At 39.5% G+C, this 15,710-nt stretch overlaps 1 protein-coding gene across 6 annotated transcripts in view; it reads right to left on the reverse strand.

Moving 5' to 3' along the window:
* Positions 1-15,710, reverse strand: part of ARHGAP42 (Rho GTPase activating protein 42) — a 348,391-nt gene that overhangs the window by 112,788 nt on the left and 219,893 nt on the right. The window contains exon 1 of one of the 6 annotated variants that reach the window (XM_086338911.1): positions 718-872. The exons of the other annotated variants lie outside the window; for them this stretch is intronic. Coding sequence (XP_086195037.1) covers positions 718-738 — 21 coding nt within the window. The 5' untranslated portion in view covers positions 739-872. Of the gene's footprint in view, positions 1-717; positions 873-15,710 lie in introns of those variants that run through there. 6 annotated transcript variants of the gene reach the window in all.

Genomic DNA, 15,710 nt, shown 5'->3' on the forward strand with positions numbered 1-15,710 from the left:
TATTGACATGCCAATCAACAGAAATATTTAGGTATTATAATTTTCATAGATTTAATATCCAAAAATACTTACTTCTCAAAGGAAGTTAAACTTTATACCAAAGGATATAATTTTCTTTCAGTGAGTTAAATGAAAAGAGTAGCCATCTGTGCTCTCTGTCAATTATTTTTGATTTCAAGTTTTCTCTCCCCTTAACTCTTATTTGATGGCCTTTGGGTCATTCACCGTGGTCATTCCAAATTAGTGAAAAGGAATGTTTTAGCCCAACCACATCTACTTTGTATATTATTCACAATACACTTAGAGTTTATTAAAAAGTTCATTTTAGTGCAAAGGCTAAGAATAGGAGTTATCCATTTGTTCTCTCTCAGAGTCCAAGGAGGACGAGGGGATGACAGAGAAAAAGATGGTTGGATGGCATCACCGACTCCAGGGATATAAGTTTGAGTAAACTCCGGGAGATGGTGATGGACAGGGAAGCCTGGCGTGCTGCAGTCCATGGGGTCACAAAGAGTCAGACACGACTAAGTGACTGAACAACAACAACAAGATTCCAAATATCCTCTCTCTTTACCATAAATCCAATCTTAAGTTCAATAAATTTAAGCTGGATAAAATAAATTTAGAACAGCCTAAAGGTACAATTTAAAACCCTAAGACTCAAAAAGCTCTAATTTAATCCCATAAAGAAACACATACACACACACACCCTGCTACCTGTTCTCTAAAGAGTGGCATTGGTTGAAAAGGGATTCTGTCATTTCTTCTAAAATGATCCCTCGACCTGAAACCACATTATTCAAACGCTTCTGGCATCCTGGAGGGATGAGCACAGGAGGGAAATCCAAGGTGAAGGAAGTAATGTACAAGTTCTTTCAGCTGCTTGTAAAATCTGAGTATTTCACATGGTGGCCACCTGCTCTCCAACTCCAGTCGAGGAAACAGCAGAAGGAAATGGACTACACCTGAGTTATTTAGGTTAATCATAGGGAAGAATTTTTAAAGTACTTAGTATATCTGATGATGCTGGTAGACATGAGGTACTAACAACTAATAAATAGGACCGAGCGGGCTAGGAATCTTCTTTCTGAGAGCTCAGTCACGGGGTTTACATGGAAAGCCAGAGATTAAAAAGTGCTTCTGTTTTGCGGGCAGAGAAAATCAATAGCTAACTTGACAGTACAAGGGAATTATGGTGACTGACTAGAACCCTGGTATTTTAAGACCTGTCTAGAAGCAATTACAAGTCCTTCTTTGAGAATATTATTTTCTTCTTCACTTGGTTCTGGACAGATGTCATACATAGTCAGTTCCATTTATAAATACAAAAATGACTTCTTTTTATCACACTTTCTAAACACAGGACTCAGACACCAGATTTGACAATGTGAATCAGGGATAAGCTTATAGGATCACTTTTACCAATTAGTAAGCAGACTATTCAAGAAACTGCTGTTGGTTATAATTTGATGCAGATCAGGAGCCACAAAGTATCTGTTTTCAGAGCAATAGATTACTCCGAGGACACAGCTAGCTTGCCCCACCATGCTAGTTCAAAAATACATACAATGAAAAGCATATCTTTCAGGTACTTCCATTGCTGCAACTTGTTCAGCCTCTGCCCACATTACACAGGGGTTTTGGTTCAGGGCATTTTATTATATACATTTTTTTTCTTTAGTGCTTTTCTCTAGGAATGATCTAGGGAAGACTACCCTTCCCTTCTAAAAACTCGGATTTATTCATTCAATGAATACTGAGCAATCAGGTCTCTAGGGGACAAACATGAGCAAGACATACTGTGTATGTTTAAGGCCCGAATAGTTTAGGGGTAAAGGGACAAAGCAAAGCAAAAAATAAAATGCACTAGTCAGACAAAGGGGACCAGTGCACAGTCAATGTAAATCAAGACATGGGTCAGGACCAAAAATTATTTGACTACTTCAAAGTGCAAAGAGGCTATTTGGGAGTTAAATCATGGCTGCCAAAGAATAAGATTTTTGCACATGCTGAAAAGTTTTAGACCCTAAAAACTATGCTTTATATCATTTGTAGATTTTTATTTGGAGGGAGGTTTCTTGGGCTCCAAAATCACTGCTGATGGTGACTGCAGCTATGAAATTAAAAGATGCTTGTTCCTAGGAAGAAAAGCTATGACCAACCTAGACAGCATACAAAAGGCAGAGACATTACTTTGCCAACAAAGGTCCATCTAGTCAAAGCTATGGTTTTTCCAGTAGTCATATATGGATGTGAGAGTTGGACTATAAAGAAAGCTGAGTGCTGAAGAATTGATGTTTTTGAACTGCTGGTGCTGGAGAAAACGCTTGAGAGTCCCTTGGACTGCAAGGAGATCCAACCAGTCCATCCTAAAGGCCATCAGCCCTGAATGTTCATTGGAAGAACTGATGCTGAAGCTGAAACTCCAATACTTTGGCCATCTGATACAAAGAACTGACTATTTAGAAAAGACCCTGATGCTGGGAAAGATTGAAGGCAGGAAAAGGGGACAACAGAAGATGAGATGGCATCACCAACTCGATGGGCATGAGTTTGAGCAAGCTCCAGGAGGTGGTGATGGACAGGGAGGCCTGGTGTGCTGCAGTCCATGGGGTAGCAAAGAGTTGGACATGACTGAGCAGCTGAACTGAACTTAGGGAGAGAGAAAGATCAGATTTATTTTAAGTGATATTTCTCTAGCAGCAAAACAAAAGAAGCATTTGAGAGTGGAAGTAGAGCCAAGAGATAACTGGGGCCTGAATTAAAAAAAAAAAAAAAATACAGGAGTAAGCACCAAGGTACCAATTCAGGAAATCACTCATGACTTGGTGACTATATGGACATGAGGGGTGTCAGCATGTGTGAACGAACACAAAGCTGGGGAAAAACACAGCTTTGTCTAAAAACTAAGACAGGAAACCTCTTCAGATTGCTCCCTTTCCCTAAACACCCACATCCATGTGTCCTACCTATGATTTTTGCCTTCAAAGTATATTTCAAAATTCCCCTTCTAGATTTCAAATTCACTGTAATAATTTAGGGCCTTCAGGTCTCCCAGCTAAACTTCCAACTAATTAGCACTGACCTGGTCTTCCTGCAGATGGTATTCTTGTCCCTACCGGTTATCCATATTTCAGTTAGAATAATTAATGTAAAACACATTTTTTACTATCACATTTCCCTAGGGAAATTTTCCCCAAAGTACAGAAAAAAAGTCCACTCTTGGCAAAGCAAATAAGACCTTTGGTAATGCAACACCGACATAGCTCTCTGATTTCATCTCCAACGCTTCCAACTTCATATTTTATGTTCTGGTAACACCAGCAGACCTCACGTTCTGCCCACAAACCATCATCACCTCTTGCTTGCTTTGCTATGCTCTGTTCTGCCCAAAAGGCCCTTCTTCCCTGGCAAACTCTCACTTTCGATTCAACTCAGGCATTACCTTTCCAGAGACTAGACTTCCACATTAGATCAAGTGCCTTTTGTGTCCACAAAGCATTATGTACCTACGTATACCTCTGTTGTTGTTCAGTCGCCCATCCACGTCCAACTTCTTGTGACCCCATGGACTGCAGCACACCAGGCCTCCCTGTCCCTCACCATCTCCTGGAGTTTGCCCAAGTTCATGCTCATTGAATCAGTGATGCCACCCAGCCATCTCATCCTCTGATGCCCTCTTCTCTTTCTGCCCTTGATCTTTCCCAGCATCAGGGACGTTTCCAATGAGTCATCTGTGTTCATCAGATGACCAAAATACTGGAGCTTCAGCTTCAGCATCAGTCCTTCCACATGCATATACCTTTAACCCAGCATTTATCATGACAAACACCAGTGTTCTTGCCTGGAGAATCCCAGGGATGGGGGAGCCTGGTGGGCTGCTGTCTATGGGATCACACAGAGTCAGACACGACTGAAGCGACTTAGCAGCAGCAGCAGCAGTGGATATAGAACCCACCTGGAATGCAGGAGAGGCAGATGATGCCGTTTCAATCCCTGGGTCAGGAAGATCCCCTGGAGGAGGGAATGGCAACCTACTCTGGTATTCTGGCCTGGAGATTCCATAGACAGAGGAGCCTGGTGGGCTACAGTCCTTGGGGTCACAAAGAGTCGGACACGACTGAAGCGACTGGGCATGCACACATGTACACATATGTACACTGTCTCTATTTCACCCATCAGTAGTTACTCCTTTGAGTTATTTGCTACAACATACTCATCTTTGTACTTTCAAGCCTAAGAAAAATATCTACCTGCCATGTAGAAGGGAGAAGGCAATGGCACCCCACTCCAGTACTCTTGCCTGGAAAATCCCATGGATGGAGGAGCCTGGTAGGCTGCAGTCCATGGGGTCGCTAAGAGTCAGACACGACTGAGCGACTTCACTTTCACTTTCCACTTTCATGCATTGGAGAAGGAAATGGCAACCCACTCCAGTGTTCTTGCCTGGAGAATCCCATGGACGGAGAAGCCTGGTGGGCTGCAGTCCATGGGATCGCACAGAGTCGGACACGACTGAAGCGACTTAGCAGCAGCAGCCATGTAGAAGGTCAGTAAATGTTTTTAGACCAAAGTGTCTGAGAAATATATATGAATTGAGTGAATTGGGGGACTGGGTTTGGAAGAGACAAGGACAGGAAAAGAAAAGGGATTTGCTAAAGAGTATAATGATTTTTGGTCTTGATTCTTCTGAGGATAAAAGTCTTATGAAATATCTGCTTGGAACTAAAATAAAGTCATATTTTAGTAAATACTTTCCTTTTGGGGGGAGGGGCTGAGAGTTGAGATATTATGATTTATAATAAGAAATATATAGTCTTCATTCCCATTTCTGGCACAGGGCTTCCAAAAACCCTTGGCATTTCCCAAGTGATAAAAATGATAAATATATCTTGATATTCATAATACATCTCTTTCGTTAACACCTGAGTTTAAGTTAATAAGGTGACTTCTGAAAAGCCCCAAAAGATGGACGTTGGTTGTCAGTGGAACCAACTATGTGATTAGAGGGTTGGAACTTTCAATTCCACCATCTTTCCGCGACCTTGAACCTCCGGGAAAGGGAAAGGGCCTGGAGATTCAGTTCAATCATCAATAGCCAATGATGCAATCAATTATGCCTAAGTTATGAAGCCTCCATAAACCTCACAATGACAGGGTTTGGGGAGCTTCAGGGTTTGTGAACTTGTAGAGGTTCTAGGAGAGCTTGGAAGCTCTGCATCCATTCCCATGTGAATTATCCTACCCGTCTCTTTCATCTGGTTGTTCCTGAATTGTATTCTTTTATAATAAATGAGTCGTATAGTAAGTACAATGCTTCTTTGAGTTCTGTAAACTGTTCTAGACAATTATTCAAATTCAAGGAGAGGACTGTGGGAACCTCCCACCTACAGTGAGTCAGTCAGAAGCAGAGGTGATAATTTGAACTTGCCATTGGTGTCTGGGGATTGGGGGGGTGGATGCTACAGATTTGTAGGACTGAACCCTTAACCTGTGGGATCTGACACTATTCCACAGGTAGTGTAAAAATGAGCTGCTTGGTGGTATAGGAAAACTACCTACATCAGAAGAGTACTATTCCTTCTCATCGGTTTCATATGCCTCAGAAAAATCAGATTTATCCAGAAAATAATCTCAAAGCCAGGAAGTAGTTGTGGATAAGGGAGAGATGCCACCATTCATTTACCTTGTCTGCCCTGAGATGCTAAGAGCCTTATCATTATCAACCACAACATCTCTCTTGCAGAGAACCATAGTGATGAGATGACACAGCTGCGAAGCAGGTGCAGCACTCAAAGACTTGGAGCTCTTTCTTGAAAAACACACTGCCATATACCCACCTCCCCAGAAGACTTCTAGATACTAGATTATTTTAATGAGTATCCTTGATAATAGGGTATCCCATTGCTTAGCAATGGAGTTTATAAAAGAGGAAAATTGATCTACACTTAATAAAATACTAGTTTTTGCCAGAGGCACAGAACACAAGGATAGCTCAGGTAGCATTTAAACAAAATTTTTACTTCAAAACCATTAAAATCTGTCTTATTGATTAAAAAATAATATTACATAAAAATAGTATATTATATCTATACCATATAATATGTTATGAGCACAGCCTTTAGTGATAAGTCATACAGTCTGCTTCCAAATCCTGATTCTACTACTTAATAGCTATGGAAGCCTTAACAGGTGATTTTACTCTCAATTTTCCTCATCTGTATAATAGAAATAAAAATAGTGCTAACTATGAAGTCCTTCAGCTTCCTGGTGGCTCAGATGGTAAAGAATCTGCTTGTAATGCAGGAGACCTGGGATAGATCCCTGGGTTGTAAATATTACCTGGAGATGGGAATTGCAACCTACTCCAGTTTTCTTGCCTGGAGAATTCCATGGACAGAGGAGCCTGGTGGGCTGGTTGCAAAGAGCTCGATGTGACTGAGAGACCAACAATTTCTCTTTTACTTTCAAGAAGTCCTTAAAAAAAGTAACTGAGGCAATCTCTTATAAATTATTTAGCATTAGTATTGGATTGGCCAAAAAGTTCTTTTGGGTGTGACATCCTAGGGAAAAACCAGAACAAACTTTTTGGACAAAGCAATATAGTTCACAGCACATAATGAATACTCGGTACTTATGGAACTTATAGGATAATATACAGAGTCATCAAAAACCAATTAGACCTTTAAACCATGAAAGGACATAAACATAAAAGAACTTTGGAAAGATTACGAGCCTGAAACTTGGGGGAAGTGAAACACCAAGGATCAGGTGTTGGCTGCAGAGCTGCTTTAGATCATGAGGGGCCATCAGTGGAGGCAAAAAAACAGACCTTCAGAAGAAACAGCGGCAAGTGGCGGGGTCAGAATGGCAGAGTGAGAGCAGCCCTGAGGTACCTTCCACCACTGTCTGTGAGAATGACCTGAAGACCAGCAGGAAGGTGCCTCCCAACCAAAGACACAGCAGACAAAGTCACAGTGAGATGGCAGAGTGAGAGCAGCCCTGACCTACCTTCCACCACTGTCTATGAGAATGACCTGAGACCAGCAGAAAAGGTGCTCCCCAACTAAAGATGCAACAGATAGAGTTACAGTGAGATAGGCAGGAGGGAGATAGATGTGGTCTAGTCAGGACACACATTCCTAGGTCAGTGACCCACAAATGGGTGAGACAGCACAACAGCAGAGATCCTACCCAATGGGCAAGGGACCTTAAATGACACATTAGACCAGATCAACTTAGTAGATATCTATAGAACATTCCATTCAATAATATTTCATCCAGAATGACATTCAAGTGCCCATGGGACATTCTCCATGATGAATCACATGCTAGGCCACAAAACAAGTCTAAGTAAATTTAAGACTGCACTCATAATAAGCATCCTTTTTTACCACAATGGTATGAGACAGGAAATCAACTACAGAGGAAAAAGCACAAACACCTGGAGTCTAAAGGATACGGTAATAAACAAGCATTGTGTCACTGAAGAAATCAAGAGAAAATTTTAAATTATCTTGAAAGGGAAAAAAAAAAAAAAAACAAACCTTGAGATAAATGAAAATGAAACAGAAACACAATGTTCCAAAATCTATGGGATACAGAAAATGCAGTTCTAAGAAGGATATTTATAGTGACACAGGCCTAGCTCAGGAAACAAACAAAAAATTAAAATAAACTAACCTTACACCTAAAAGAACTAAGAAAAGAAGAACATGCAAGACCAAATATGACAAGCCCCCAATGAGCATCATACTTTACCACAAAAAGCTGAAAGCATTTCCTCTTAAGATCAAAAACAAGATAAGAGTGACCAGTCTCACCACTTTTATTCAGTATAGTATGCAATTCCTAACCATAGCAATCAGAGAACCCTGGGAAAGCTAGTCAGATACATATAAAAGAGTTACACATTATGAATGATTTTAAATAAATTCAAATGGATTAAAGACTTAAACTTAAGGCCTGAAATCATGAAACTTCTAGAAGAAAACAGGTAGTACACTCTTTGACATTGGTCGTAGCAATATATTTTTTAATCTGCCCCCAAACGGGACTAGATCAAAGTATTAAATAGCTTTTTCACAGAAAAGGAAACTATCAATAAAACAAAAAGGCAGCCAACTGAAAGGGAGAAGATATTTGCAAATAATATATATAATTAGGGGTCAATATCCAAAATATATAAAGAATTCATACAATTCAATATTAAAAAGAAATCTGACTTTAAAAAGGGCAGATCTAAATAGACATTTCCCCAAGGGAGACACAGAAATGGTCAACAGACACATAAAAAGATGCTCAACATCACTAATTATCAGATAAATGCATATCAAAGACTCAATGACATATTATCTTACACCTCTTAGGATGACTTATCATCAAAGAGACAACAAATAACAAGTGTTGGTGAGAATGTGGAGAAAAAGGAAATCCTAGGGCACTGTTGTTGGTAATAACAAATAGGTGCAGCCCCTGATAGAAAATAGTATCAGGTTTCCTCAAAAAATTCAAAATAGAACTACCATATGATCAAGCAGTTTCACATCTGGGTATTCACCTGAAGGAAACAAAAGTACTAATTAAAAAAGATATATGCACAATGTTTACTGCTGCATTACTTATAATAGCCAAGGTGTGGAAGAACTCTTGGTGTCCATTAATACACAAATAAAGAAGATTAGTGTGTGTGTACGTATGTATGTGTGTGTATGTGTGTGTGTGTGTGTGTGTGTGTGCGCATGTGTGCTCAGTTGTGTCTGGCTCTTTGCAACTCCATAGACTGTAGCCCACCAGACTCCTCTGTCCATGGAATTTTCCAGACAAGAATACTAGAGTGGGTTGCCATTTCCTACTCCAGGGGATCTTCCTGACCCAGGGATTCAAGCCACGTCTCCTGCATCTCCTGCACTGGCAGGTAGATTCTCTACCACTGCACCACCTGGGAAGCATATATATATGTGTCATATAAATATATAATAGAATATTGAAGTGAAGTGAAATTGCTCAATCAGGTCCGACTCTTTGCAACCCCATGGACTGTAGCCTACCAAGCTCCTCCGACCATGGGATTTTCCAGGCAAGAGTACTGGAGTGAGTTGCCATTGCCTTCTCTAGAGGATCTTCCTGCCCCAGGGATCAAACCTGGGTCTCACTTAGCCATAAAAAAAGAAATCTTGCCATTTGCAAGAACATGAGAAGATATTGAGGGTCCCACACTAAAATGTGAAATCTATAAAACAAAACAAACAAAATTTAAAAAGACTCACAGATACAAAGAACAAAGTGGGAGGTGCTGCAGGGAAGGTGGTAGGGGGCTGGGCAAGCAACTGAAGAGAACTAAGAGGTACAGACTTCCAGTCATGAAATAATTAAGCCACAGCAATATAACGTAACAGCGTAAGGAGTAAGGCCAATAACACTGTAGTAACCGTATACAGGAACAGATGGTTAGTAGACTTCTCTTGATCATTTCATAATGTGTTTAGATGTTGGAATCACTGTGTTATGCATCTAAAGCTAATATCATACAGTACATCAACTATATTTCAATTAAAAAATTAAAGATGTGAGCACATGAGAAAAATCTGTCTCTGGATTCTTCAGAACTGCCTTTATCAGAGTGCTGCCTTTATTGCTTAGTTGCCTAAGTCTGGGCCATCTCCCCATCCTTTGGATTTTGTGTCTTATTTCTTCAAATTTGTTTCTTACTATCCTATTCCTTTCCTGACTTAACTTCAGCCAGCAAACGCCAAGTTTTTAAGCCTTCTGAATACGGTTAAGTCCTAAAAGCTGGCCCTGACTATCTGTCACTAGACACAGATCTGAGAAATTGGACTCTGAAGAATGGCCAGAACATGGAATGATAGACAAGGAAGGATAACAATTAAGTTAAGGAAATGAGGAAAGTGTGTGCGTACATCAACTAACAAAATTTACTGCTAGAAGTGAGAAAAGACTGAAGAGAACATACAGACTTTGTCAGGACTAGTCTGATTTTCATCTTTCAGAATAAAAAAACAAACAAACAACTTTAAATATCTATAGGGTAATAATAAAAGAGAACTGGATTAAATCTGAAAACTAGAGTGTAGACCAGACCACTTATTAAATGTACTAACAAAAGGAAAGTTTCCTAACCTCTCTGACCTTCACTTTTCTCATACTGCCTAACACATTTATCCACCTCAGTGATTCATCAAACATTCACTAATCACTTACTATGGTCTCTAAGTATTTTATTTAAGACACAGCTTTATTTCAAAGATCTTATTTTCAAATAGAGGAGAGAATTCAGTATGTATATTTCCATAAAGCACAATAGAAATTCCTATAGCAAATACCATAACAGAAATTTTGATAAAGTGCCCTGGAACCGAGAGGATAAAAGACTGGCTTCTGAAGTGAAAATACCACACCCAATAGATTTTCACACATTATAAAAATATGATATTAGAACTATACCACCAACACCAGGGTGACCATCACCACTGAATATACCAGCTACTGCTGCTGCTGCTAAGTCACTTCAGTCGTGTCCGACTCTGTGCGACCCCATAAACGGCAGCCCACCAGGCTCCCCCGTCCCTGGGATTCTCTCGGCAAGAACACAGGAGTGGGTTGCCATTTCCTTCTCCAATGCATGAAAGTGAAAAGTGAAAGTGAAGTCGCTCAGTCACGTCTGACTCTTAGCCACCCCATGGACTGCAGCCCACCAGGCTCCTCCGTCCATGGGATTTTCCAGGCAAGAGTGCTGGAGTGGGTTGCCATTGCCTTCTCTGGAATATACCAGCACTCATCTTCATATCAGGAAGAACATACTCTTGCTTCTTCTACAATGTTACTTATTTTTGAAGAATCCTACTAAATCCTTTTTACTCTGTAAACAATTAAGAGTCAACTATTTTTATAATTCTAAAAGGTAAACTACTTGGAATGTTCTTTTAAGCCTTTTTATGATAAAACAAAAAATTGGTTCCGTTTAGCCAACAGAATCCTTTTAAACACCATGAAACTAATGGTAATTTGCATTTTCCACAGGCACTTAAAATAAACTTTAATAAGTGACCAAAAAATGCCAGCGCTAGAAGGAAAAGTAATATGTACAATTACAACAAAACCTGCACACATTCTCACACACATTCACAGCATTCTCCATTTTGTTTTAGGTCAACTATTCTACTCTTCTCTATGCAATGCTTCATAAAATCCCAGTTTTCTCTAAAATATGTCTCAATTGTCATTTTTAAGGGCACTTTTACAAAGATTGAAATGATCATTATGGACAAAAAGTTTGGTGCAGCCTGCAGATATATGTCAAGCTAAGTTATGGAAAAGCATTGAAAAGGGAAAGGCTGTTTTGCATGGCGGTCAAAGACAGTGAAGCCCTAAATGACGTGTGTGGCATTAAACTTCATGGTGAAGCGCACCTTCTTATTTAAAATGCTTCCATGTCTCTCTGTCTTAACCCTTTTCACCCTGAGGAAGGTTCTATTAGTCTGAAAACAGCTTTCAAAGAAAAAACAAAAAGAAGAAAGAAAGAAATGAAAAAGCATTGTTAAATAAGATATGGGACTTGAGAGGGTAACAGAGAGCAGTTTTATAAAGCACACTGCCATCAGATAGGTTCTATCCACGACTGGAGAGAGAGATGGGATCTGTGACGTGAGACACAGGCCAAGGCTCACAAGGTGTGAGCCTCTGGAGCTAGAATCATCAGTTCCAACTGTCCTGGAGCGGGCTCTCCACGCCTTTTTAGCCCCGCTTCTATCATCCACTGCATGTGGGCTGCCTGAAGCTGTCCTTACCCAAGAGAGACCCGTGAGCTGGGAAGAAGCTGACAGCCGTGGGTGTCTGCTCACGACAGAACTCCAACAGCAGGGACAGCAAGTCCCCCGTGAAGGGGGATCTGGGTGGTGCATCTGGCATCTATCACTCGACTTCACGCAGTTATACTACATCACAGCCCACACCTTAGGCAAAGGCTTCAAATGAAAATGTTAAAATTACAACGTAAGAAAGGCAGGGCTTTTTGAGCTAGAAAAGGCCCAGGGAAATCATCTTACCTCATTTCAAAAGGTGGAAAACAAAGACAGAAAGGTTCAAGGGGGTTTGAATGAAGGTGAGGAAAGATATCTCATCTCTGCTGGGATAAATATCTGGTGGCATATGATGGAGAACAGGATTAGATTCCATCAGCTCTGTATGAGCCTGGAGAAGGGAAGCTACGGAGATCCAGAGGGGAGCTTCCTAAGAACCTGGACTTCACAGTTGAAGTCAATGTGTGGCCAGTATTCCAAACGAGACTAGGTCCATAAAAACTGAAATGTTCAATAAAGAACTTCCGCACAGAGCTGTGGACAGCCGAAATGAATGCCTCTGAGGAGTGTCTTCCCCTTTGGCTTGAGTAGAAGATGGGGTGAGTACTAACGGAGGGGACTGGAAAGGCTGTGGCAGACAGGTGGTTGGACTACATGGTAAGACCCCATTTGGGAGCTGCCATGACTCAAAGTTCAAGTCTCCGAATTCCTAATTAGTGCTTTTCTTTTAAACTACCCAATTTAACATGGTACTGAAAGAAATCTTCATTTTAAATCGAGGATAATCTACATAAAGTATAAAACTGAGTGTTCCGCCCACTATAATTTCTTTCTTCTCAAAAATGTTAAACCATTACTGCAATCTTGCAAATACCTACAATCTTACTGTTAATCTGGCTTTAGGTGGATCAGCTAGTAAAAAAGATACTCTGATTAATCTCTTATGATTTCTAACGATTAATTTCTTATAATTTATAATACAATTTCTTATAATTTATAATTTTCAATACAATGGATAATGTATCAATCATTGAAATAATATGTAACCCCCGAACAGGGACATGGGCTTCATTTTGATCTGTAAAATTAATCCAGATACAAAAGCAAATTCTTTGTGACCATCATTAAAAAATTAGAAGGAATAAAGAGTTACTCCCAAAAGTCATGGGATAATTTCTAAACCAAGGGACAGCAAAAGGGAGTATTTTTCTAAAAATTTACAAAATTAAGCAATCAGAGAACCCTACAGTTTGAGGAAAACTAAGAGGTCATTTAGTTCACTCTATAAAGAAAAGTATTATTCCATATTCCCTACAGATGATTAGTCAGCCTCTGCAGGAACTTTTTGCCTCACTATTTTTCAAGAAAGTCAGTTCCCTGTAGGATAGCTATGTTTTTTAGATTAAAATAAATCACAAGAAAAAAATGCTTGTTTTGAAAAAGGACAAGCTGGAAATAAGCTCATTATAATGGAAAAGAATAATAGCTAACAGTTGAATAATACTTCAGATTTCACAAAACATTTCACATTAGAAAATTCATCTGGTTCTTTCAAAACACAAAGAGATGGCGATGAGAGGTATTTTTTGATACTAACTTTCCCAAAGTTATCCAACTTTAAAGCTTTAAAATAAAAAAGAATGCAGCCATCAGAACTTTTAATGCAAGAGATGTTACCCATTGAAAGAGGTTAAGTAAAAGCTCAACTTGTCCTCTTGGCTTTAAACTTACTCCATTGAGAACTGTTTAAATCACAGTGCTTTTAGAGAGAAGCAATGCACTTATTTTCCCAAAGTACTTAATTAGTTCTTTTTGTAGAAGTTTGAAAAGGATTTACATTCAGTAATTTGAAATATGTCTGCATAAATTTATACACACACTTTGATTCCAATCATCTTATCTGATTTAAAATATGTTATCAATTCTTGCAGTTGCATTTATTCCTGGGCAAAGAAATTATAAAAATCCAATCTGAAGTTTTAGACAATGCACTTTTTGTTCTATTTATTATAATTAAGCCCAAGTACTTACATGTGATAAGTCAACAACAAAATGTGTTAAAGAAGTTAACAGAAATGCAGCTTTGCAAAGAAACTCGTTATGAATTGGACTTCATAAAGCCAATTTTGAATAAATATACTCAAAGGTTTTTGCTTTTTTTGTTTTTTAAGTGGAAGTTAGGACAAAAGCATTTGATATTCCAGTGAAAATAACGGGATTGATTTAATCTGACTCAATGAGAAATGGAATTTGATGCTTGCTCTGAATAAGCTTTAAGGCAGCAGGGCAAGTTATATATAAATAATCAAAGCCAACGGTTGACATGAAACATTCTGTAAGATTCTATAGGGAATCAACCTGGGATAACATAACAAACATATGTAGCTCCCTACACTTTCTGGCACCAATACAGATGGTGAAATCATAGGACCCAATCACTGAATTAACTTAATTTGCCCCAATGCCCTGTCTGGCATAAGGAAAACAGCTGCTGCTAAATTTTCTTAGGCTCGTATGACAAGGCACAGCAGAAGAACCAGAGTTTTCAAGTATATCGGAATCCACATCCCAACTCCACCATCTAATATATTCTGCCTCATCTTTCTATGACCAAACCAGGACATCTTTGGGTGCTGCTGGATCTAAGCTGGCAACTGTTGAATGTGCCACACACTCAGTGAGGAAGGAAAAATACTCTGCGGTAAGAAAGTAACTCCTACATTGACACTCAGGCTCACTGCCAGGGAAAAGCAGGCAGGGAGAACTGGCTTCATTTGAATCTGTGATGACACCCAACCCTAAAATTTCGTATTGTCACCATCATATGACCACCCAGGCTCTCAGTCTTCTTGGGCATTTTTAAGATTTGCTGCTTTTAGCATTCTTTCTGGGGCGGGGCCTTGCAGCAGGATTCAGCTCAGTTTGTACCATAATAAAACTCAGTATTTCTTGAATCCACAAATTGCTTTATCTGATTGTTAGTTCTTGAGAGGTAAGTGCCTAGAAAGGATTTGGAGATCCTCTGAAATATGAACAATAAATGTCACTAAAGTCATAATGCAAAAGAAACTTGAGAGGTAGGACCGGGGGTACAGAACTCAAATGGAACGGCAAGTGAAGTGCTATAAATCTATTTTGTTTCATCAATGACATTTTCATTTTTGTGACTTTGTCATCTAATGATTCCATTTTGGCTTCTATTTAACATTTCCATATTAATTTGCTAGCTAGCATTAAATGATTACTTTCAACATCTTTTGAGTTTATTAGGCATATAGAATTATTCATGAAGCTGAATTTCTAACTTTGAAATGTTAGCCCCCTAAAAATAAGTACAACAGAGTGAGAGAAAGAAGGCTGCATCAAAGCCTTGGGTTGGATCTGGGGACATTCACAAAGGATGTATGTGGCATATTGATTTTGTGGACCAGTTTTAAAGTCTTTATTGAATTTGTTACAACACTGCTTCTATTCTATGTTTTGGTCTCTTGGCTATGAGGAATGTGGGATCTTAGCGCCCTGACCAGGGCTCGAACCCACACCCCCGGCACTGGAAGATGAAGTCTTAACCAGCGGATGGCGGGGAAGTCCCTGTGTGGCAAATTTAAAACCACTACCACCAACAAAAAGCTTACTGCTCTTACGACAAGTTTTAACTTTTAATTACTATGGTGGTTATAAATTTTGCTGAAACAATAACTTGAGCAATTTATAGTAACCAGGGAAAACCAACTGGTACCAATCCCAGGTTGGTAGGTTTTATGTTACAATCAAGGAACTAAGCAACTACACATTATATCCTATAATGAGGACACAGTGGTAAGACCACACATAAAGGCAGGACTAAACGGTACAAAGTGGATAAAATGAAAGGGCCAGTGCAGGAGTGGG

This window comes from Bos grunniens, chromosome 15 (genome assembly GCF_055505025.1).
Source record: "Bos grunniens cultivar Pamir isolate PY7600 chromosome 15, Bosgru_T2T1.0, whole genome shotgun sequence".
Taxonomy (NCBI): domain Eukaryota; kingdom Metazoa; phylum Chordata; class Mammalia; order Artiodactyla; family Bovidae; genus Bos; species Bos grunniens.